Here is a 22,046-nt window from a genome sequence, read left to right as displayed (position 1 = left end):
CATGAGACACACGATGAAAAGACATGTCTGGAGAGTAACTGACGACTCAGGAGACTGCACTGAACTTGTGTTTCTGAGGTTTTCCTTTGCAAACACAAAAGTTATGGTCTTTGGTTTTCTGCTCTTTTTCTAAATGGAAACTTAGATTATGAGTTGCAAAGTGAGAATCTTCCAGAAATTTAGATTATGAGCTGCAAAATGAGACTCTTCCAGATTCATAAGCTTTGCTACCACTCTGTCACACTTCTCAAAATTGGCCCTACTGTCTTAAGACTATGTGTTCTGCCAGGCAGTTCTATGGGACCTTGATGTATGTTGATCATACCACAAAAGCTGAAGAGGCGATGTTTATCATCTTGTTGCTGGAGCACAAAGACTGTATGCAGAGCCCATAATGACAGAGGAGGGGAGACAGTGCCAACAACTCGAGGAAGGTCTGGCAGGAATCTTTGAGGAAGCCTCCCCTGCTTTGCCATATCAGAATGACCCTTTCTCTCTTCACTTTCCCTACAGGTAAGAAAAATTCCATTCTGCTGCATAAAGTCCAGCATGACCTCAATTCAGGTGTTTTCAACTACCAAGAGAATGAGATCATCCAGCAGATTGTGCAGCACGACAGAGAGATGGCACACTGTGCTCACAACGTCCAGGCTGCTGCCGCCGCCGCTGCCGCTGCTGCATCCACACCCACGCCCGTCATCTGGACTCCGCTGATCCAGGCACCCCTGCAGGCTGCAGCAGCCACCACTTCTGTTGCGATAGCTCTGACCCACCACCCGCGCCTCCCCACAGCCATCTTCCGTCCCCCCGTGTCCGTCCTGGGTTCCCTGGGGCAGCAGTCCAGCCAGACCCCAAGGCAGCTGAAAAGGCTTCAGTCTCTAATCCCATCGGCTGGGCCTTCTGCCGTCGGCTCCCCCTCCAGCACTCCGTCCCAGCTGCACACACCGGGAGCAGAAACCCCGTCATCCTCTTCCTACCACATCCAGCAGCTCGCAGGATACTCGGCTGCCGCCGGCTTAGGCCAGTTCCAGGTGGGATCCCCTCCCGGTGGCTCGAGCCAGACAGGTTTGAGTGGCGCGTCCTCTGTGGGACTGAGCCAGCTCCAACGAGCACCATCTGGATCACCTTTAGGGACAGCTCAGCCCACCCAGCAGCAGCAGCAACAACAGCAGCAGCAGCAGCAGCAGCAGCAGCCACCCCTTTCCAGCAGTGGATTTGGGCACTTCCAGCAAGCCACAACTAGCTCTCCGTCAGCATCACTCACCCAGCTCGCATCAAATTCACCCCCTGGCCTTCTCAACCAGTTCCAGCCCACCACGAGACCACTGCAGGGAGGACAGTTACAGCAGCTCTCAGGCAGTGGGACTTTGGGGGGAATTAATCACTTCCAGCCCCCTCCTTCTTCCAACTCGCCATCCGCCAGCCTAAGCCAGCTGGCACAGGCCTCTGGTGGGCCGTCCTCAGGCCTGTGCCAAACACATCCAAGTGCATTAGGATCTGTAACTGGAACGATAGCCCAGCTCCACCAGGAACGATCGCCTTTTGCCTCCATGTCTCCTCTCCAACAGTCCGGCGTCGCCTCTCCCTGTTATACCCCTTCTGGCCTTAGTCCTCCTACTCAGAGCCCAGTGGCAACAAGAACTTTCCAGTGTGGCCCTTCTGGGGCCTCAGGCTCTCACGGCTCTCTGCTCCTGCCTCAGACCGCCAGCCCACCTCCGCAGATCCTGCCGTCCAAAAGCACGCCGCCTGTGCCGCCCGGACGCCTGAACCAGGACATCAAGTTGATTTCTGCTTCCCAGCCATCTTTGCCCCAAGAGCTGGCCCAGACACTGAGCCAAAGTTCTCATTCCTCTAGAGAATCTGTTTCCAGCTTCTCTCCTTTTCCTGGTGGAGGGACTGGACTTCTCGGGAAGCCTTGTAGCTCAATTCCTGGGCGCGTGACTTTACCACGTCAGATGTCCTCAGGTTCTTTACCACATCCGCTGGTGTTTGGTGCCAGCACTGCGGGCACTGCTTCCCTGACTGCTGGTGGGCGGAAAGAATCCATAGTGCTCACGGGGGATCTGGAGCCTGTCAGATCCAAACTGCCCTCCAATTTGTGAGGACTCCTTCTGAGAGCTGGTTATGTCAGCCGTGCAATTCAGTTCCCAATTAGACTTTCATGAATTGGTTTTTTCTTTCTTTTTTTTATTTTATTTTCCCTCTTTCCTCCATTTCTTTCGTTTAGGTTTAACTGTGATTAGAAACAAACAAAAAAAAAACACACGAAAAACAACAAAAAAAAGAAGATAACCAGGTATTCTTAGAGCTATAGATTTTTGGTCACTTGATTTTATAGAATATTTTAATACATGGAACAAAAGGATATGAGCAAATTTAATCCAACGAGGTAACACACAGATGAGGCGTGTGCCTGAGCTGGAACATGTGAATGATCAGCCATAGAAGCCACCAAAAGAGGTTTTCCTGTTGAGGCAAAGATCTGAGGTTGACGTGGGCCATAGAAGGGAGCATCAGGTCAGGCCCGTAGCTGGTGTTTTTGGAACAGCTCTGCTTGGCCTCAGCTTAGCACCGCTTTGCACCAGCCTGGTGCACTTGAACCTGGCTCGTGGCACCGAGACATGGAGGGACTGAGATAGCTCGCCGCATACATTGGGAAGTTTCACTGCCTCCCAGGTTTTCTCCTGTGATCAGCAGGGCACAGAGGAAGCAAGAAGAGGGCAAGTTTCACTAACGCAGTCCCCTCTAGGGATTTCAGAAGGGCTGAGTTGTTTTTCTGGACTCCATCTGAAGAAGAGGAGGGTGACCAGGAGACGGACGGGCCTGACTGCAGCTGCTTGTCTCGTTCCAGCAATGCTCTGAGGGAGAAGTCCCGTTGCTGCCAGCCCCTCTGGCTGCAGCAGAAGAATCACAGAATCACAGAATGGCTGAGGTTGGAAGGAACCTCTGAAGATCACCTAGTCCAACCCCCCTGCCGAGTAGGATCACCTAGAGCACCTTGCGCAGGATGGCAGCCTCAGCGTCCCCGCAGTGTGCAAAGCATGCATGCTGCCGTCCAGGCTGGGGCATGCAGAGGAAGGGAGGGATGAAGAAAGGCAGCACGTTAATCTTTCCTCTCAGTCTCGGTGTCTCAGTGTCCATGGGCTGACTGCTTTGAAGAGAACTGAGTAGGGTAAGATTGCAAGGGGGGGTGCAGTCACCCCAGCCCTCCTCCTCCTTAGCCCAGGGGAGTCTGAGCTCGGAGGCACTGAGGGCAACACTGGTGCCCAGCCAAGAATCCTCCAGATTTGCAACTATGTTCATACCATTAAAACAGATTAAACCAGAAATTTGGCCAGCCGCGGTCCATGCTTCTCCTCTGATGGGGGAATCGAAATCGTTTGCTTGATTTCACCAGCAATAACAGCCTGCACCTGATTGATTGGCTTTGGTCTCGCCCTGCAGTTGCAGCATCACTGGACACATCTGGGGCCTGGCAGGCACCTTGAGCTGGAAAGTTTGGGCTCCCCTGATTTAAGGCACAGTGGCATGAAGACAGAATGGGGCCTTTTGGTGCACACAGCACTGAGAAGCTACAGCCTTTACCTCTAGAGCAAATGTCTCCTTTTCTTTTGATTCTTTCTTTCTCTTTGGTTTTTCTGTAGGCCAAGAGGTGTCTCCAGCCACCTCACTGTAAAGAGTCAGGTGCTCAACTTTTCTAACACTTGTTAGAAACACTTGTCTGGCTTCCCTCTGTTTCTAGCTATCTTGGGGTCCCTCCAGCCCACAGAGGGAAAGCAGAACTTCATGCAGCAGTGCCAAAAAACTTAATATTATCACAGTAACGATACAGGTCCATACAACCCCCTCTCTTACCTCCTTCCCCCCAAACCACTGGCTGACAGTTCATTTTTATACCGAATTGTTTGCAAAACTCTTGACATGTGCCTGTATCTTGAATGTTGCTGCAAGCATTACTGGGCACTCTTGCTTCAACGTGCTTTGGTGGCTCAGAATTCAGATGTAATCAGCTTCGGTCTTCCTTAAAGGGTCAGGGGAGCTCTAGGAATGTTTTTTTGTACTAGCTACATACAACTATGTATGTGTGAGTGTGTGTGGAGGGAGGGGTGTGTGTGTGTATAGATTTTTATATATATATCTATATATACACACATGCTTTTATATATATATAGTATACAGTTATACACATATGTAGTCTATTTATGCACATGTGTAAGCACGCACACACACACACACACACACACATTTATATATATATGTATCTCCTAGTTTTAAAATACATGTCAGTTTTGACCCTCCTGTAGGACTGATTGGCAGGTGATAATTGTAACGCATAGATCCTGCTTTTCCAAAACATGTACAGGTTCATCTTGAAACAGAACCAGTTGACGGAATTGAAGCAGAGTCACAGACCCTCTCATAAGTTCAAAGGTACGAGTTCCTAGAGGAAGACTCATGATATCCTTTCAAGTATTATATTTGTTTTAACAATCTTTTTTCCCCGTATGCTAGAGGGCCCCCTAGAGCGAACATCTCAAGAGGTTGGGAGTTAAGCTGTTTGGGTCTGGGGAATTCGATACAAGCGGGTGGGAAAGGTCTTCAGCCCAGCAATGCCAAGCCCTCGTGGATGACTGTCCTGTGACTGCTGCATTGGTACTTGAATCTCAACAACCCCTGTGGACACTCAGACAAATGGAGGTGCACAGAAACACCCTGAGGGCTGTCTCTGGTAGACGTGCGTTCCTTCCACCAGGCCGGTGAACGTGCTGCGTTCGGTTGGGTTCCTTTGCTTTGATTTTCATGGGGGTGCTGTTTGATTTTCCAGTTCTTAGCGGTGCAGTAGCCAATATTAAGTTACTCCGACTGGACCCCAGTCAACACTAGGCTTGTCTCAGTAGGTGGAACTATATTAATTATTATTGTTATTTTTTGTTTTATTTTGGGGAGAAGGGAGGGAAGAGTTCTAGGGGTGGGGTTTGCAATATAAAACACACAATAAAAAACCTTAGTAAATAAAAAAGTAAAAACCCAGCCCTCTGACTTGCTGTCTGCTTTGAGTGTTGAAATTTAGGCACTGTGGGAGGAGGTTTCAAGAAAAAAACAACTCGTGTGGCATTTCTGCCCTCTCTGCCCTACTGGAGAGGGACGATGAAAGGTTTTATCTCGCTTCCTATCTGTATTTTCCTCCTGTTTTCACAACTTTGGTGGCATGTTTACCTGCTGCCACATCTCCACCTCACTCACGCCTGTAGGCAGTGTATGGTAAGCCACTGACAGTAAAATTTCTACACTTTTGCCTACACTTCAATTTTTAGCAGTGCAAAGGAGAAACCTGCCAGTTGTTTTGCTAAAAGTGTATGAGATTCCTTCACAGTACTGACAGATCTGGAATCTCTGGCTGACTTTGTGAGCCTCAGAGAAGAGCTCAGGGAGCCTTACCGCAGGATGCAGAAGTTAACAACTTGGAATCGGGACTATCACAGAAAGCGGATGAAAATCTGGACAAGAAGTCACCATTTCCAAGTCTTAAATTAAGCTGGGTGATGATGCCAGAGTCAGGACCTGATGTATTTTTGGAAGGTAAAAGTAGCCTCAAGCCTTATCTTTCACTTCACAGCCTTATCTTTCATTTCACTCCTCTGAGATCCTTTTTGAGTCTTTGTCCAAACCCAGTCTAGGAAATGGGCACAAAATGGATTGCTGGGGTCAGTAATTCACACCGGAGCTGTACGGCCTCGTGCCCCTTCCTCAGAGCCCGGCAAACACGGAGCAAAGCAGCCCAGCTGCTGGCGTGTGTCCTGCAGCCCGTGGCAGCGAGGTGCAGCTGGACATCCTCCTCCCTGCACCAGGAGCCTCCCCGCTGCCTTGCTGATCGGCTCACGTTCTGTTTTCTTTCTCTGACATCTCATTGCCTTGGTTCCTTCTCATCCCATGGCTGCATTTAGCCCTCTAACCTTACAGCTCACCCCGCCTCTGGAAGGCTTTAATTGCTAGCATGTGAGCAGTGTGTCCTCCCTGGCGGGATGAGAACAAGGTCCTGGATGTTCTTTAATCAGGACTCCCAATGCCAGAGATGGCATAAATAAGTAAATAAATGAACAGGAGCCCAAAGGCTGTGAATGAAATCAGTATTTTGCAGAGAAGGATGCTCAGGGACTTGCACACACTTCCACCACACACAACAGTGCAGCACAAGCCATGCAGGATGCTCCTTTTTGCTCTCTCCTTGTGCTTCTGATGGTACAGGAAAATAGGGGACCCTGATGGTCTCCCTCCATCAATCCTCTGACCTTGTCTGGCTGTAAATGAGCAGAGCTGGTGAGGAAAGAGCAAACCAAACCTTTTCATCAGAAAATGCCATTCCCTTGAAACCAGATGGCTCTGCCCTGGAAGGTCAGTTCTCCTGGGTTTCACAGAGAGAAGTGCAGGCAGTAAAATATTTGGTTTACCTTTCAAAATAAATGCCTGTTCCAGGCTGTCTTATTTTGCATGCCGTTACCATTACAGAGGAAGTGGGCTGGGAGTCAGTCCTGCCCTATCAAAACATAAAAGAAAATTAATTATACTTCACAGAAGATTTGGAAACTTCCAGGATTTTCATGAAGGAAGGAAGGGCTTGGAAGGGCTTGACTGGTTTAGCATATGCACTGCTGCCTCCTTATCTTACTGAAAGGACTCGAGACTGAACTGGGACTTCGTGGTACGCACCAGCAGTCAGGAAGAAACCGTTCAGGTACCAGAGCCAAGTCACCCTCCCATCAAACAGGGTGTTTTCTCCGCTACCTCTCTGCAGTGCCCTGTGAAGACGCAGTCTGCTGGGGTGGGGACTCGGAGCAGGAGAAGGCAGGATCTCAGCTTTTGTGATTTCTCCCTTGTCCCAGAAAATGGTTCCAGCCTGGCTGCCTGCCCCACTCACCTCCCAAGGAGAGATCTTGGGGTAGGGGGAGATTAGCCCAAAAGGGGAGGGGGGAAAATGAGGCCATAGCTGCACTGAGAAGGGGCAAGGGCTGGGTTTGTGCAGGCAAACAGCTGAGTCCTTTTTTTCTCCCCGCTGCAAACCCCAGGAGCTCGCAGCACGGTGCTGGCAAGCGCAGGAGGCCACAGGTGCCTACAGGATGCTCTAGTGCATGCCCTGGGGAAGGAGAAGGGATTTGCACCTTGCTGGGGGAGACACCAAGGTCGGAACCACTGCTTTAAATAAATGAGTACATCATAGCGTATATTTTATTTAAAGTAAAGAAAACCACACCCTGATGTCAGCATTCACTTGGTCACTCCACATAGCCTCTGGGGCCAAGCACGTACCTGCCTGCCCACGGGACCACTGACCTGCACACTGCGTGGGCCAGGCTCTGCGTCCCTGCTGCTCTGTGGGATGTGGAAGGGAAACCAGCCACAAGGCAACGCTCCCACCCATGTGCAATCCACAGCAGATAAAAGCCAAATTAGCTTTGCTCTAGGCCCCCTTGCCCTCTGCTGCCCTGCCACCTTCAGACAGAAGCAGGAGCGAAAAGCATCCAGGCAAGAGGTTCATACTCTCAGGTGATGCGATGGGCAGAAATCTTTCCAGGCCAGCCCACCTCTGCCATGTACCTCGCTGGGACAGGGGTACAGAGCAGGAACACCGCCTCAGGGGGGTACAGGGAGGGAGCAAAGTGGCTGGGGAAGCCCAGGGAGGGAAGGGCCAGGGGCCAGGGCTGGCTCCTCACAAGCCCCGGTGAAAAGCTGACCAGGATTTTCTGCTTCCCGTAGGCGAGGGCAGTGTGAGAGCTTCACAGCTGCTGAGCCAGAGGCAGCACCCGAGGAGGCAGGCAGCACCTTTCCCCTTGCAGGTAATTCCTCCCGCCCAGCACTGCTGGGTGGCAGCCACCTCTCCAAGCCCCGGAGAGCTTCATCCTCACAGCCCCTCTGCACGAGGCAGCTGGGAGAGCCCTCGCAGTGCGCCCCGTAGCACTGTGTCCCCTGTTTGCCCCCCTGCCCCACCCGGAGCCATGCCGGGTGCTGTGTGTGCCTTAGGCCCCTCCACCAAGGTGTGACCGCAGCCTGTTTGGTGTCTGGGCTCAAACCCACTCTCAGAAACCTGCAGAAAATAAGCCAAGCCTTGTAGGCACATGGTGAGCAATGCTACCCCCCCTGCCAGTGCATCGCCTTGGCTGTCAGCACCTGATGGGAAGGGGAGGTCTCCCTGCCAGAGCTTGTGCTCTGCTCCCAGAGAGCCCAAGGGACTGCTGTCAGCCTTGGCAAGGTGTCTTCAGACAAATCCCCTAGCTGCCTGCTGGCTTTTTCCCTGCTGGTGAAAAGGGGGTGAATTTTTCACACATGCACATTGCCTTTTGCCACTGACCCATTTGCTCACTAATTCCAGCACACTGAACCAAAACTTTCACTTCAGGCTGTGATTTCCGGGGAGCTGCGTATGGTACTGTCTACCCCTGACAAATTAAAGGAAAAAAAAAATCCTAACTTTATTATGCCACTTAAAATTTGCAGGAAGGTAGATTGATTTTTTTTTTTTTACTCTTTTTAAGGAGTGATTGCAAACCAGCTGCCTTTCAGCCTCCAGCTACCAGCTGACCCTAATCACTAGCAATGACTGCTCTGCTCAAGTCCACCTCTTAGCAGGCACCTGATTAGAAAAGACACTGACTGAAGTCATTGGGAAGAGGTAGATGCTCTTTCATGTTCATGGAGGAGAAACAGCAGCTTGATAGCTTATAGTGGGAGCCCAGCAAACTGGGCAATCTCTTGCCCAGCATGAGCTGTGGCTACTGCAGCATGCTCAGGGCCAGCCGCCTCCTCCAAAATCCCCCCAACAGAGGGGACCAGACTTGGGAACCCTGCCTGGCTCCTGGGAGGGGAACAGGAGCTGCCTGAGACTGCAGGCAGTGCCAGGCAGGAAGGCGTTAACAGCATCTCCAGCCCTGCGTGCCTCAACCTTCCCCTCCCTGGGAAGCTGCTCTCCCTGGCTGTGCTGCAAATTAGACAGCTCTTCTGGGTTATTCCCCCCACCTCCCTTTATTTTATCTTTTTTATGCACCTGCCTTCCTCAGCTGTGATGGGTGCGGCTGGGGCTTGCCCACGCACAGCTTGCAGGACGAGCACGCTTGCTCTGCCCCTCCAGCTCCATCGGAGGTGCCATGGGTGGCTGGCAGGAGGGCACGGCCACTTGCCCTCCCCAGGCCCAGCACTGCCTCTCCGGTGCCCCGTCCACCACACTGCCCTCCTGCTGCAGCCAAAGGCTGCTGTCAGCTCTGTCCCCATGCGTACCCATCACTGCCAGCTCCTTTCCGCAGAGGCTCGGTGCTGACAAGCCTCTCCCCGCACTGCGGGGGCCGGCACGGCCCCTGGGGGGGCTCACTGGGGATCGGAGCCGCTCTTTGCTATCTCTGGTGCTCTGTCAGTGGCCTGGCACTGCTGCAGCAAACCCAGTGGAGGTAGGAGGGACCCGGGAGTGACTTCTTGTTCTTGGGGGGGGGGCAGGAAGGATAGAGGACAGGGCTTCAGCACTGCTCCTTTGTGAGCTTTTCTGCACCTTCCCGTGCACTGTGAGGGGCACAGCACCCCGGCCTGGGGAGGGGGGACGTGGTGCCTGGGGGCACACGCTGCTGGCCTGCTCCATGTCTGTAGTTCCTGCCAGGCAGGAGCACTGCCCCTGATGGATTATTGGCCTTTTCCCTGCTGCCTCAGCCCTCTCTTGCAGCTCATGTTTTGTGGCAAAAATCGAGTGCCAGGATAACTTGATATTTCATGTCATTATAAGGCTTGTGCTCCCAGAGAAGCTGTGGCAATGGACAAGATGCACACCTAGCTCTGGGAGGATGCAGCTTTTAATCAGCTCTACCTAGAAGACCCCAGAGAGCACCTACAGGAGCTGCAGATGCCCCAGGGACCAGCAGGGGCACGTGGAAGCACTTGTGCAATGACACACGACACACATTGTTTTCATCCCCAAGCAAAACCGTCTCCAAGATCAGAGGATTTGGGTTCAGGCAGTATGAAAACAAGCAGCTGCCTGTCCTGGGGAGTCAGGGATATCCCCTGGGAGCCCGTGAGTCAGAAGCACCGGGGGCGCAGCATCCATCACGTTTGTCGTGATGCTGTTGTTGCTCGCTGAGTTTTCCTCAGTGTCAGTGCCTCGGAGCACATCTCACGCAGCTCCTAAATCACCGCAGGCTGGAAATGGCTGCCCCCACCCCAACCTTCATCCCGTGATGCCAAGCCCCAGCTCTCCAGGCCCACCTGCAAGTGAGCCGGGCTGGCTTGCAAAACAGAACCAGCCCCCAGCGCTGAGTTAGGCACCTGGATCAATGCTCAGCACCTGGGAAAGGGCCGGGGGAGGGAGATAGGAAACACCTGGGGGCAAGGGGCAGGCTCCAGCCAGCTCCTCTCCTTGCAGGGAGCAGAGGGCTCCTCTAGGCCTGGCTAGGTAAGAGCAGCAGTGGGGATTTTGCGTGTGGCTCCCTAGTTGCAGCCCACGTTTGGGGGTGTGGGTGGCCCAGCTCAGCTCTGGTAGGAGCAAGGCTGCTGGAGCTCATGAAGGGGCAGCACCAGGAGCTTGTGGAAAGGTTGTAGGCTTGGTATTAAGTGGTTGGGAGCAGGCTGAGCTGGGAAGAAGCACCATGTTTATCTGGGGGCAAGGGGGGAAAGCAAATGCTGTAGGATCAGGGAACTCAGCCCCAGGAGCCCCTGTGCAGCACCTCCTTGTGGGGCTGGGTCCCTGGGGTATGGGGATCTTGTGAGGGCCACAAGGCTGGAGCAATACTGCAGCAGGGGCAGGCAGAGATGGGAGAAACCTGGGATGAGGAGGGCAAACCGTGACTGCTAGAGCAGTCCTGCTGCCTGGGGCTGAGAGCGTTTCGGAGGTGGCCCTGCTGGGGGCCAGCAGCGACACTCCCACATCACTGATAACACAGTGGCAGCCCTCGACGCTCAGGGCTGCTGATGGACAGACAGGACCAGGAAGAGGTACAGGTTTCCCTGGCAGCCACAGATTTCTTTATTTTTGGGGCACAAGTCCCCAAAGCCTCACTGTGGGCAGACAGGAGGTGGCTCAGAGCAGTGCGTGACCGGCTCTGCCTCGCAGCAGCTGCAGGGGAACCCCTGCGCTGGAGGGAAGCCGCCGTCAGCACAGAGCTTGGCTGAGTTAAGTGGATGCAGTTCCCATGGTGATGGTGCCCACGGAGGAGAAATGTGGCCTGGTGTGTTCCTTGTGTGCAAGGAGGCTGGGAGGTCGGCCTCGGGGAGGATACAGGGTGGGAAGGGGCTTTCAGGCACGTGGCTGCCCCCAGTTTCCCTGGGGAAGCGCCTTCCTCTTGCCCTCCCTGTGAGACAGGCGGGTCAGCACTTTGCAACCCGCTCCCAGCTCTGCCTGCAAGGGCTCTGCTGGCCAGGGACAGCGACTGGGGTCGCTCCTTTCCCCCTCAGGCCTGAAGCCCAGGACAGAGGACCTCACCCCACCCTGACAGAGTGATGGAAGTACAGGAGCTGGATGTGCTGACAGCCTAAACTGAAAGGGATGCAGCAAAACCACCAGGCATGGTCCAGTGGGTGCTTTCCCCTTGTCTGGAGCCTGCTAGGAGTGAGTAGTCCTGGTTTGGATTAAGTTAACATGATGAATTTATTGCTACATCTCTAGCACGTCTCATTTAATTCTCCCAGCCTTTGCAGCAGTGGGGTTGCTGCAGGCTGTTTTAACCATGGCTGTGCTGAGCCTGGTTCACGTGAGCAGGGTTTGCAGATACCAGAGCAGCACTCCCCTCCTGTTTGGCAGCTGACAAAGGGTGGGGTGTCCTGAGACAGCCAGGCTGGGGAATAGAGAATTTCCTCCTAATTTTCCTTGGTGATTTCTTAGCATTTGCTCTAAATTGCAGCCTTCTGAGAGTTGTCTCTCTTGGCTGCTGTCCCTACAGAGAGGAAGGTCTGGAGGAATGGCAGCATGTACTAGAAGACGGAAGGATCTGGGAGAGATGGGAACTGAGGGAAGAAGGTGGGGCAACAGGAGCTGAAAATGGGGAATAACTGAAAAAACAAAAACAAACAAAAAACACTAAATCACCCTCCCTTGGAGAACAGGGGATAGGTTCTTGTTCAAGTGCAACTGCTGCCAGGCCTGCCTGTAGAGGGGAAATGGGCCTGGCAGCTGCATGTGTAGGGAGCCCTGATCAGGGGGCTGAGCTGACTGGTTCAGGACACTGTCCCCTAGAGCAAGTTTCTTTGCTCCCCCTCATTGTATTGGGTTCACCTCCCAGGCAAGCTATCACACTCAGGCTTTTCTTGCCTGTTAAAAAGGCAGGCTCCAGGAGCCACCATCCTCTGTGCAGTAAGGGCAGGCGTAACCTGACCAAATCCCGTGTTTGTTTAGGGGAGAGCTGCCCCTGCAGAAAAGTTGTGCTGGTTTAATGGGTTTGGGCAAGGCAATTTAGTTAAAATCATGTCATGCCTTCATAGGAATGATCTTATTTGAGATGAACGTTGACTTGCTGTTAGTTTAAAGCCAGTCTTAATTTCTGCCTTAAGACAGGAGGCTGCTTTTAACTGGAGAAGTCTGCAAGTGTTGCACCAATTTACCAAAGGTGTTTGAGTTGCTGTGAGTCAAACCTTTATGCCTATGTTAGAAGCATAAACGCTATCAAGGAAGAACACAGTGAGGCATGAAGAAACCTAGTTTGCTGCAGGAGCTCATTACTATGCTGCTGCTAACAAAAGAGCATCACTAATTTCAGTCTCCTTAATTAATGTAGGCTGAAGAGAAACAGTCTCTTCCAGGTAGATGCAAAAACGGTGTATTTGTGGTTTTGCTTTGCTTACCAGCAAGTCATCGCTGCCATCTAGTGTCCCTGCCGTGCACTGCCCAGCGTGCAGAAGGGCACAACTCACAGCATGTGTTACTTCCACCTGCCTTACAACAGACTACGTGGCCCTCATAAAACTGCCACCTTTCATCTGGCTTGCCCTGCAATGCGAGTACCAGAGCAAATTAGCTGCGCTGGCCAAGTAAGAAATGGTCTTTCACTTCCAAAGCCAGAGGTTAGTAAATAGAGGTCACATTTTTCTGCTGTGTCAACTTTCTGTGTCTGCATCTCAGCTGTGCATTGTGGCACTCCCAACTTAATCACTAACACCTTTGTTCCCAGGTCCTTTACACCTCCCACCAACTCTTGCCTGGCTGAGAGGCCCCTGCCCAGCTGCAGGGGCACGGCCTTCCTTCATAACTGTGGGGGCCCAGTTCCCAACCGAGACCTCAGCACGGTTGCAAAAGTTTGGAGAGAACTCTAGAACCTGCCTAGCAAAATAGGGCTGGGGGAAGGGAGTGCAAAGCCATGCAGTAGCTTGTACTCATTTGCAGAGGTCAGGATGAGGAAGGGTCTAATACGCTCAAGAAGGTGAGACACCAGTAATTAGGGGAACTGGCTGGCTTGTGGAGAAGAGACTGATGATCAACGAGTCTCTTAAGTATTGGAGAGTGGAGTAAGTGTGAAGGTAAAAACAAGGATATCACTTACAGCACTTTGAGTGCTATATTCAAGGATTTATATTATTGTTTTTCTGTGATTTACTGGCTTACTAAGGTTCCTCTCTGAAACATACTTCTACTGGCTCGAAATCCTACTTTCCTGAGACTTGCTTGCTAGAAGATGGTATCTTGCAATTGAGCTTGGAAACAGAGGGGAAGGAGGAGTTAGCCAGGAAGGCACTACATCATGCTCCACACCTGTGTAGGGGTGGGAATAATGGTGTTAATGGTGTTCTCCTGTTCCTCTTCTTTCTCTGGAGGAAGCAACCTGACAAACCACAGCAAAAAAGGTGCGAGTAAAATCCCAAACCTGGTCACCACCTTGATTAAGAAAACAAGGTAGAGGAATAGTTGAAAAGAGAACAAAATCTCCAAGCAGACCAGAACTTGATTGGATTAAAAAAAGTGTATTGGATGTCCAATACAAAATAATAAACATGAAGTTATTAAAAAAAGCCATAGAGTATACAGCAAATACTACAGAAAAGCAAAAAAATGCTACAGAAAGGTAGACGTCTACAGCAGTCCTCAAAATTATTCTACGTGAGAATCATAAAACAATATACAGTTTTTTTTCCCCAAATCTCTCTGAGGGAAGCTGCCACTTTACAGCTCGACTATGACACTACAAGAATACACAATGTCCAAATTTAAAATCACAGGGTATGTAAGAAAACGTAGCATTAAAATGTGAAAAAGTGCAATACAGATTGTACACTGAATTGAATAAATGTTTTTTTTAGTTTAACCTTAAAAAACCAACTTTGAACAGTTGTTTTATCATTAAAAATATTCCCCTCCCCAAATTCAATGACAATATTAACATTCATGGTGTTATACATAAGTAATATTCACAAAGACCCACCAGCTAAGAATACTGTGTATGTAAGATGCTATTTCTTTGGGTATAGGTAAAAAATAGGCAAAGGAAAACATACACCCTTCCTTTCAGGACAAGGTGTGTATTTTATTATTTAAATACATATTCTGTAGCTTATTTTGCCCTGAATTGTATTGATTAAAAGTCCAAACATCAATTTTCCAGGTGGCCCACGGTACTCCAATTGATTCCCTCCCTTCCCTCAAATAATAAATAAATCCAGCAAATGTGCTAGAAATGACGACACAAAGAGTCCAGGAAAAGAAAGGAAGTAAAACTACAGCCCGAACCCCTGCTGCTCTCCAGAATGATTCACGGGCTCTCTTTTTGTGACGGGGGTTAAGAAAATAGGCCCAGAGCTTTAGCTGTAGCAAAATATCCATTAAATAGCCAATAAGGAGGGGGTGGGAGGCAATTTTTTTGTTTGTTTTAAACTTAAAAACAGATCCTGGTATCCCCTGTTCTGTTCCAGCAGGTGCAGCTGTCTAGCTGAGGAGCTCTGGACTACATTAGAAGTGCCCTGCATCTGAACCGCCTGCCACCTGCACTGCCTCCATCGTTAATGCCAAGCTTCCAAGCTAGAAATCCCATTGCTCAGGAGGAACGGAGTCTCCACATGAATTATCAGTAAGTTTGGGGTTTTCTTTCATCGTATCTTAAAAGTGAAAATACACACAAGGTTCTTGGGCAGATGGGTTTTGTTTATTTTTCTCACTGAAATAGTCTCCTTTTATGCCATTCCTCCTCACAGAGTATGGCAGAGCCAAGCAACGATACTAATGAGAAAATAAAAAAGCTTTTCCTTTCCCTCATACAGGAGTTCCCTTTTAACTTTCCTTCCTTTCTAGACAGATAATATGAACAGCACCTGAGTTGCTAATACTGTTTTTCTTTTCAAATGGTTTTAAAAGTGTAAAAAAATACATTTTGCCTTGCTTATGTCTCTCAAGAATCCTTAGAAGGATTCTTGTTTAAATGGCCTGGGACAGAGAAATTGCACTGGGGTTGGATGTGCTGCTGAAAGATCTTGTGGACATGATGTGTTCTCAAAGGCATGGCGTAAAATGCTTAGAAGAGGTCCACAGCTCTCTGCTTGAGGAGGGCCAGGTTGCTCAAACCTCTGCAGCACCAGCAGCGAAGTGCTGCACCTGGGCGCTGCTGCCTGTGCCAAGTTCTCCGTGCTTCATGAGCGTTAATCTGCACTTTAGTGTCATGATGCGGTCTTTAACCTAACAACAACAAAACAGAGCACTGATGCCAAAATAAGCTGTAGTGTCATCTAAACATAAGGAACCCTACTTTAAAGGAGTATTTTTTTTAATGTTTCTAAATGACTCTCACTGCAATTCAGTAACCAGAGACACAGTATGCTGAAGTTACAAGGAAGGACGTTACAGAAGATGCTTTCATTTTCTTCAGTCTTTCGAGTCAATGTAGAAAGACAGGAAAACAACAATAATGAAACCTCCCACTGGATCCCCTCCCCTTCCCCATCTACTTTTCCCCACTCAAAATATTGAAACTGCACAAAAAGCGACAAACAAGCCTTTCAAATTACATTTCAATTCAAACAGACTGGTAATCTCACAGTGATGAGAGGAGAAAGTCAGGCTTTTAATAATTATAATATAAAAATAATAATAAAAAAAAGCTTACAAATAGCAGTGCAGCATCCCAAAAGGCCATGGATTAACTGCCAGAAGGGGACGTAATTATACGCAGAATAAAAAACAAACAGAACAACCCACACTGGCAATGAATTTTCATACACAATAGAACAAGCAGTCAAATGTCAGTCTAGGCTGTGGAAAACAATAGTTTCTCCTTTTTTTTTTTGATTACATTAGTTTTTTCCTTTTTATTAAAAAAAAAAAGATAAAATAAAAACACAAAATTGTACATAAATGCGAATGTCCAACACTGAAAAGGCAGGGCAATCACACCACTGAGACAAAACCTGACCAGAAAAAAAATGTGAAGTCCACTTTTTTTTCCTTTTGTCTGGATGCTAGATTTCAGCCTGATGCATCCCATCCTGCATGGTCTCAGCAGGTAAATGGAATTCAACTTGGCAATGACTTCATTGCAGGATGATGACAAGAAAGGTCATCTCTCTTCGACCAGCTGTAGCACAAATGCACCAGTTGGTTCATTTGCTTTCTGTGAATGCTCTCAATGTGCTGTCCCTCTTTTTCTGTATTTTTTATTCTCTGTACAATTCCTTGCATTCCAAGGCTGAGTCCCAAGACTTGTGATACGATTTGGAGTCATGTCCTGGTGAAGGTGGTCATGCCGTAGTGATGGCATTAAGGTCCTTCATAAGTCCTTCCAGGTGGGCCATCTCTTTGGTCAGCTCATCTGGTTCATAATTCTGTGGGAGATGGAAAGAGTTACTGACAAGGTGACATGCAGTCTTTGGAGAGGGACAGAGTAAGGAATAAGAAGTGGTCAGTGTAGTGTAGCTTGTGGCTCTGACACACAAATAAGCAGAAGCAGATTTACTGAGAGTTACAGAACTAATACTTTGAATAATACTCTATTTTAAATGCACATCTTTTTGCAATAGTGATTTATGGTTTAACTGACCGTAAACCTGTGATCATCTTATCTGTTTTATCTGTGTCAGTTCCTGCCTCAAGGTAACAGCTGCCTTTGAACCGAAGTAGGTATTTAGAAAAAGCATCCTAGCTTGATTGGAAAAAACATCGAAAAAAATCATACAGGTAAAATTGTTTTAAAACACACTTAGGCTTGCTAAAAAGGTCATACTCCATTTTTAGCCTCAATTGCTTAGCTTCATCTATTGTAATTCTGTAATCTATACAGGTACATAGACAGATACCATGAACTGGTTCATCTCAAAACCTTTTCGAAGCCAAGTCTTTCCCTGTATTGTGTAGTTTTCAACCACTCATGTTCCTGGAGCATTTTTCCAAACCCTCTTCACTCTCTCAACATTTTTTTCGTAGAAGCCAAGCCAGGCTGCTCGTGGTATTCCAGTACCAGCTCTGCTAGTGCCAAATCAGGAGCCGCAGAACTCCTGTGTGATCATTTCTGCTTTATATAATTGAGGCCCATTATTAGACCTTCTAACTAGAGCCTAGTATTAAAGCTACTGCTCAGCTGACTGCGTACCCCTAAACTGGAGTGCTCAAACCTGGCAGGGTGATCTCACTGCCGTGCTCCTAGATACAAACCTCTTCTTTCGTTTAAGCAGAAATGAGCACTGCAGCCACTTTTGGTTTACCAAGCAAATCTAGACTGTTTTGTACCAGAGATGTCCTCTCTGTCCTGCGTCTAACACGTTATCTGCCAGCTACTGGCAATGATAAATACCAGTGAGCTGGAAGTATTCAGACTTACTCCTCTCATAAGGGCTAAATCAATTCAAATCACCTTCTAATCCTAACTAATTCCTAAAACTCATAACTTAGCTAGCATTTAAAGTGTGCATGGTGACTTTGTATTGTACTAATTTAATAATAAACTTATTCATGAATATATTTAAGTTATAAATTTAATTGATGAATAACTAATAAGTATTTTGGTACCAACCCTAAATAAACAAGTAAGATAGGAGTGACAAACAGAAAGAGGAGTGAAAGTATACTAGATCAAGCATGCATATAATCTCTAGAGTTCACCACATATGGAAGTAAAACCAAGAGGATGAATTAGAGACAACAACAGTGTGACAAAGGCATGGGAGAAAAAGGAAACGTGAAAAAAACAATGATTCAAAATGAGCATTTCCTGTAACAGTAATACAATAGCTAATATAATAACTTCTTGGCCTGCGATTTCAAAAGAAATAGCTCTTGCCTGACACCTGGAAGATCCTCACCTCTTAAAAGCTGTCTATTTACAAAGAAGCTCAATAGTTGCATTTTTCCCAGAAAGCCAGAACACTTTCACAAGAGTGAAATCTAAATATTTGGGATCATGGCTTTAATTAAACGTTTTGGCTTTAATACCAAGTTTTTCATTCACAATGACACTCTGGATGCTTTCGTGGCTATGGAACAGCACAGGAAGCTGCAGCTGAAGGACTTTAAAAGGATCCAGGTACAGTGTGCTTGCAAAACAGATAGAAAAAAATGACATCTCAAAGTAAGCGTGAACACAACATGTTAAGCTGTGCAGAAGAGCAAGTGGCACCATTGGAGGCCTTCAGCTCTGTGAACAAAGATGCTCTTTATATCAAGATAAGCCAAAAAAAAGATGTGCAGGGAAACTTTTACAGCTCCGATACAGAACCTTGTGTATTGAAGCCCAAGTCATAAATTCAAACTCCATTAGGTGCTATGTATTGTAAGAAATGAGAAGACTACTGCTACAGGTGGTATCTGGCTTTACTCCCTTCTTGTAGTTGTGAGACCATTACTTTACGTTCAGCTAATAGCTTCAGGACAGCCAAAATGTTGCTGGAGGTTTATCAGTTTTTGACTCAGTGGGCCTTGTGGACTGGAATAGATGGAAGCACTGCGTCTGTTTAGTGGTGCATAATGAGAAACAGAGGTATGCTCACAGGTAACTTTCAGATTTAGAAAGTACTACTAATACCTGCATTTATGTGCTTATTCTCTGAATTCACAGCCTTGTGTAGAAGGTTTTGGCACTAGATGTTTTTTTTTTATGTGGGTTAAGAGGCAATGGCACTTGGTGGAAGTCAGAAGCCTCATTATCCTCTGCCTTTGAAAGTCTCAGTGCAGTCATTACTGAAGTTTACAATGATCATACACACAGAGATTCACCATTTTGATACGCACTGCCAAACGAAGCTGCTGGCAGTGTAAGAGTACCTACGCTTTCCGAGTCCTCGAGCATCCTGGTGGTCTCCTGCATGTCTGGGGCACTGGGAACTACCACTGGCATAGGAGGTCGAGTTCTTCCTAAGGTCCCAATTGATGCAGTCTTCACCGAGTGAACGGGATGGTTAGGAGCTTAAAAGAAATTGTTATATAGTTATGCCTCAGTTAATTAGTATTCTGCCTATTCAGAAAGCTCTTGGAAGTAGGAGAATAAAAGATTCTATTAGAATAGAGGAAAATGAACACTTCAAATAATGAAACGCTGAATTTGAATTTTTGTCTGGTTAATCTATGTACTGAAAAGGGCCTTGAAAATTATAACAAAAAAATTCAGTCCAGCGTCTGACATGTTTCCTTTTGACACCCAACTCTCCCTATCATTTTCTGCTTAAAATCTCCTTTCTCTGTCTGACAAGTGTCTCTGGCAAGTTTTCCCCTGCTCACCTTGCTGAGTCAGTAACGGGGTGCTTGGCAATGCAGGGTCGTACGTGGAACCAGCTGGTGGGACTGCTGGCACTGCAAAACTCTTCAGCGGGTGAGAAGGACGGACATGTGCTGTGGGGAGGTTCTGAGCTGAATCCTCCTCTTGTGCATTAGCCAGATAAGCTCCCGTGGTGCTTTCGGGATCCTGATGGTCAGCACATGTCTGAGAGGAGGAAGCTGGCATGGTGTCCGTGCTAGGTGTGTTTCGAACAGATTCTACAACAGACAAAAAGATGTGGTTTATTTCCATTTACAGAAATTTTCTCTGTGGTCACATGGGAACAAAGCAGTAGTGTTTACAAGCACCATTCCCAAGATTGCTGCTATAAGCTAAGAAGCGAATTCACAAGTCAGCTGTGTAGCAAATAACACCAGTTCCATGTAACTGTCCTGTTGTAGAGTGAACGGCAACAGCTATTCAATAACAAAATAAGCTGAAGAACTGAATGAGTCCACAGGTATAATACCAAATCAACAGCTTTGTATGGGAACAGCTACGTGTAAGAAGACAGCAGCCTGGCCCTCAGACGAACAGCACAGAACACAAATCTTCAGTCTCATTTTACACTTCAGTATTTCACAACACAGGAATTCTTATATAGGTATATGTTCTGCATATATCACTAAAGTGCATACAGAAGAGCCCTTTTTTTTCTGTTTTCTGAGGAAGATTTACTTGCTGAAAACTGAAATGAAATCCCAGGCTTCATTTGGCTGATTGCAGCAGCTCCGCCCACATCTCAGAGAACAAGATGGTGCCTTGAATTCAGGGCATCGTGATCCTGATCAGACCACGTGCAGGAAAAGATCTGGATGGCAAGAGCTGACACTTCAGCAGCGTAAACACAGCAAGAGAAACCTCTGCCTCTAACATATCGCATATCGTCTGTGTGTTAGCGCCCTTGTGAATTGTTTTCAGAAGGAAACAGGAAACAACACTTGGCTCTGGCAACTTAACTAAAATTTAGACCTTAAGCTACAGAAACTCAGAATTCACTTCATCTCAGGATGTTATCCACTTGCAATTTAGCAATACCGTTGCTTCAGAATTTTTAAGAAAACTGGAGACATTACAAAAACTATCGCAAGAAATTGTGCGTCAAGCCTGAAAAACGCCGCATAGGAAACACCACAATTTTCTTTGTGCTTCAGGAGGATTAACTAATAGCTCTCAGTAACAAAGTCTGGACTTTTGTTCTGTCTCGCTTTTAAACACAACTAATTAGGAAAGTTATTGTCGCATTAAATAGCTCAAATTAGATGTAAACTGATGTTACAGACTCCAGGGCTGAAGGTTTTATAATAAGGAGTCTTCCTATTTGAAGTTGTATGTATATAAAACATTAAGCCTCCTTTTCCAAGGGCATTATCACCTATTGAAAGGATCAGTATCTGAGCTACACAAGAAGCAGTCTACAGAAAACTCAATCTAATTGTCAAGAATATTGTCTGTACTTAAACTCATCCCTCTGCCTCTTAGGGAAGTATTTTTTCCCATTCTTCCTCACAGTCTTTTATTGGCAACAAACCAGGAAATGCTATGGGTCACCTACCGAAGCAAATACACACAGCGCTAGTTGCTGTCTGCTGTTATCTAAAAACCTCAAAAGTTAATTTTATTTTCATTCAGCACAAAGAGACTCAAGGAAAGGAAGAAAAGTATCTCGGGACAGTTCACATTCCATGGCCTAAGACCAAAATGGTGACTGACCAAGTTAAGTTTCAGCTGTTGATTCCACATTTCACTCATTGTTCCAGTACAATCAAAATCTACCTGCGCATTTATATCTCACCTGTGGAATTGGCCCTGTCTGAATGGGACATGGATGTGCCAATCGGCCACGGGTTGACCTGGTGATGGAGATAGCTGCGAGTTGGAGAAGCGAGGCTGCCGGAGTGGAAATGATGGTGAGGGTTATCGAGTGAATGGATGGGATGAGCACTAATCACAGCTGTGAATGAATATAAGACAGAAAAATGCTTAACATACAGACAAGCATGCACATGTACTGAAACGCACCATATCCCTCCCTTCTCCCACAAAGCCTCTGAGCAGGGGAGCCATGACAAGTTCCCTCTGTGACAAGACACAAAACTCCCAAAGAAGCAGAATCCTCCATTTTCCTGCGCAGCAAGTGCACTTCTCTTGGCTGTGACTTCCAAGAGCTCTGTTACACTCCCTTTAGAACTTCCACTTATTTCATGCTGTGCTATAAATGTCAGACCTAATACAGGAGACATCTGAGCTCAAATTCCACAATATTTGTGACTGCCATTGAATTTCTCAACATTGTAATGGAATGTGGCATCTTTGGTTAATTAATTAATGTAAGACAAGTAAGTGTACGACATGACACCA

At 47.7% G+C, this 22,046-nt stretch overlaps 2 protein-coding genes across 13 annotated transcripts in view; one reads left to right on the top strand and one right to left on the bottom strand.

Moving 5' to 3' along the window:
- The window catches only part of HCN4 (hyperpolarization activated cyclic nucleotide gated potassium channel 4), a 159,896-nt gene extending 144,678 nt beyond the window's left edge, over positions 1 to 15,218 (top strand). The window contains exons 10-14 of the mRNA XM_083850545.1: positions 514 to 5,580; positions 7,065 to 7,178; positions 7,753 to 7,832; positions 8,529 to 9,434; positions 9,761 to 15,218. Coding sequence (XP_083706671.1) covers positions 514 to 2,102 — 1,589 coding nt within the window. The 3' untranslated portion in view covers positions 2,103 to 5,580; positions 7,065 to 7,178; positions 7,753 to 7,832; positions 8,529 to 9,434; positions 9,761 to 15,218. The remainder of the gene's footprint in view (positions 1 to 513; positions 5,581 to 7,064; positions 7,179 to 7,752; positions 7,833 to 8,528; positions 9,435 to 9,760) is intronic.
- NEO1 (neogenin 1) overlaps positions 13,904 to 22,046 on the bottom strand; it is a 192,716-nt gene continuing 184,573 nt past the window's right edge. For 9 of the 12 annotated variants that reach the window (XM_083850528.1, XM_083850526.1, XM_083850530.1 and 6 more), the window contains 4 exons: positions 21,481 to 21,639; positions 19,649 to 19,903; positions 19,200 to 19,336; positions 13,904 to 16,764 (listed from right to left, as the gene is read on the bottom strand). In XM_083850528.1, coding sequence (XP_083706654.1) covers positions 16,681 to 16,764; positions 19,200 to 19,336; positions 19,649 to 19,903; positions 21,481 to 21,639 — 635 coding nt within the window. In that variant the 3' untranslated portion in view covers positions 13,904 to 16,680. Of the gene's footprint in view, positions 16,765 to 19,195; positions 19,337 to 19,648; positions 19,904 to 21,480; positions 21,640 to 22,046 lie in introns of all 12 variants that reach the window. The other 3 variants (XM_083850536.1, XM_083850529.1, XM_083850533.1) reach the window with 2 other exon arrangements.

This window comes from Anser anser (assembly GCF_964211835.1).
Source record: "Anser anser genome assembly, chromosome: 10".
Taxonomy (NCBI): Eukaryota; Metazoa; Chordata; class Aves; order Anseriformes; family Anatidae; genus Anser; species Anser anser.
This window is presented reverse-complemented; position numbering and strand designations above follow the sequence as displayed.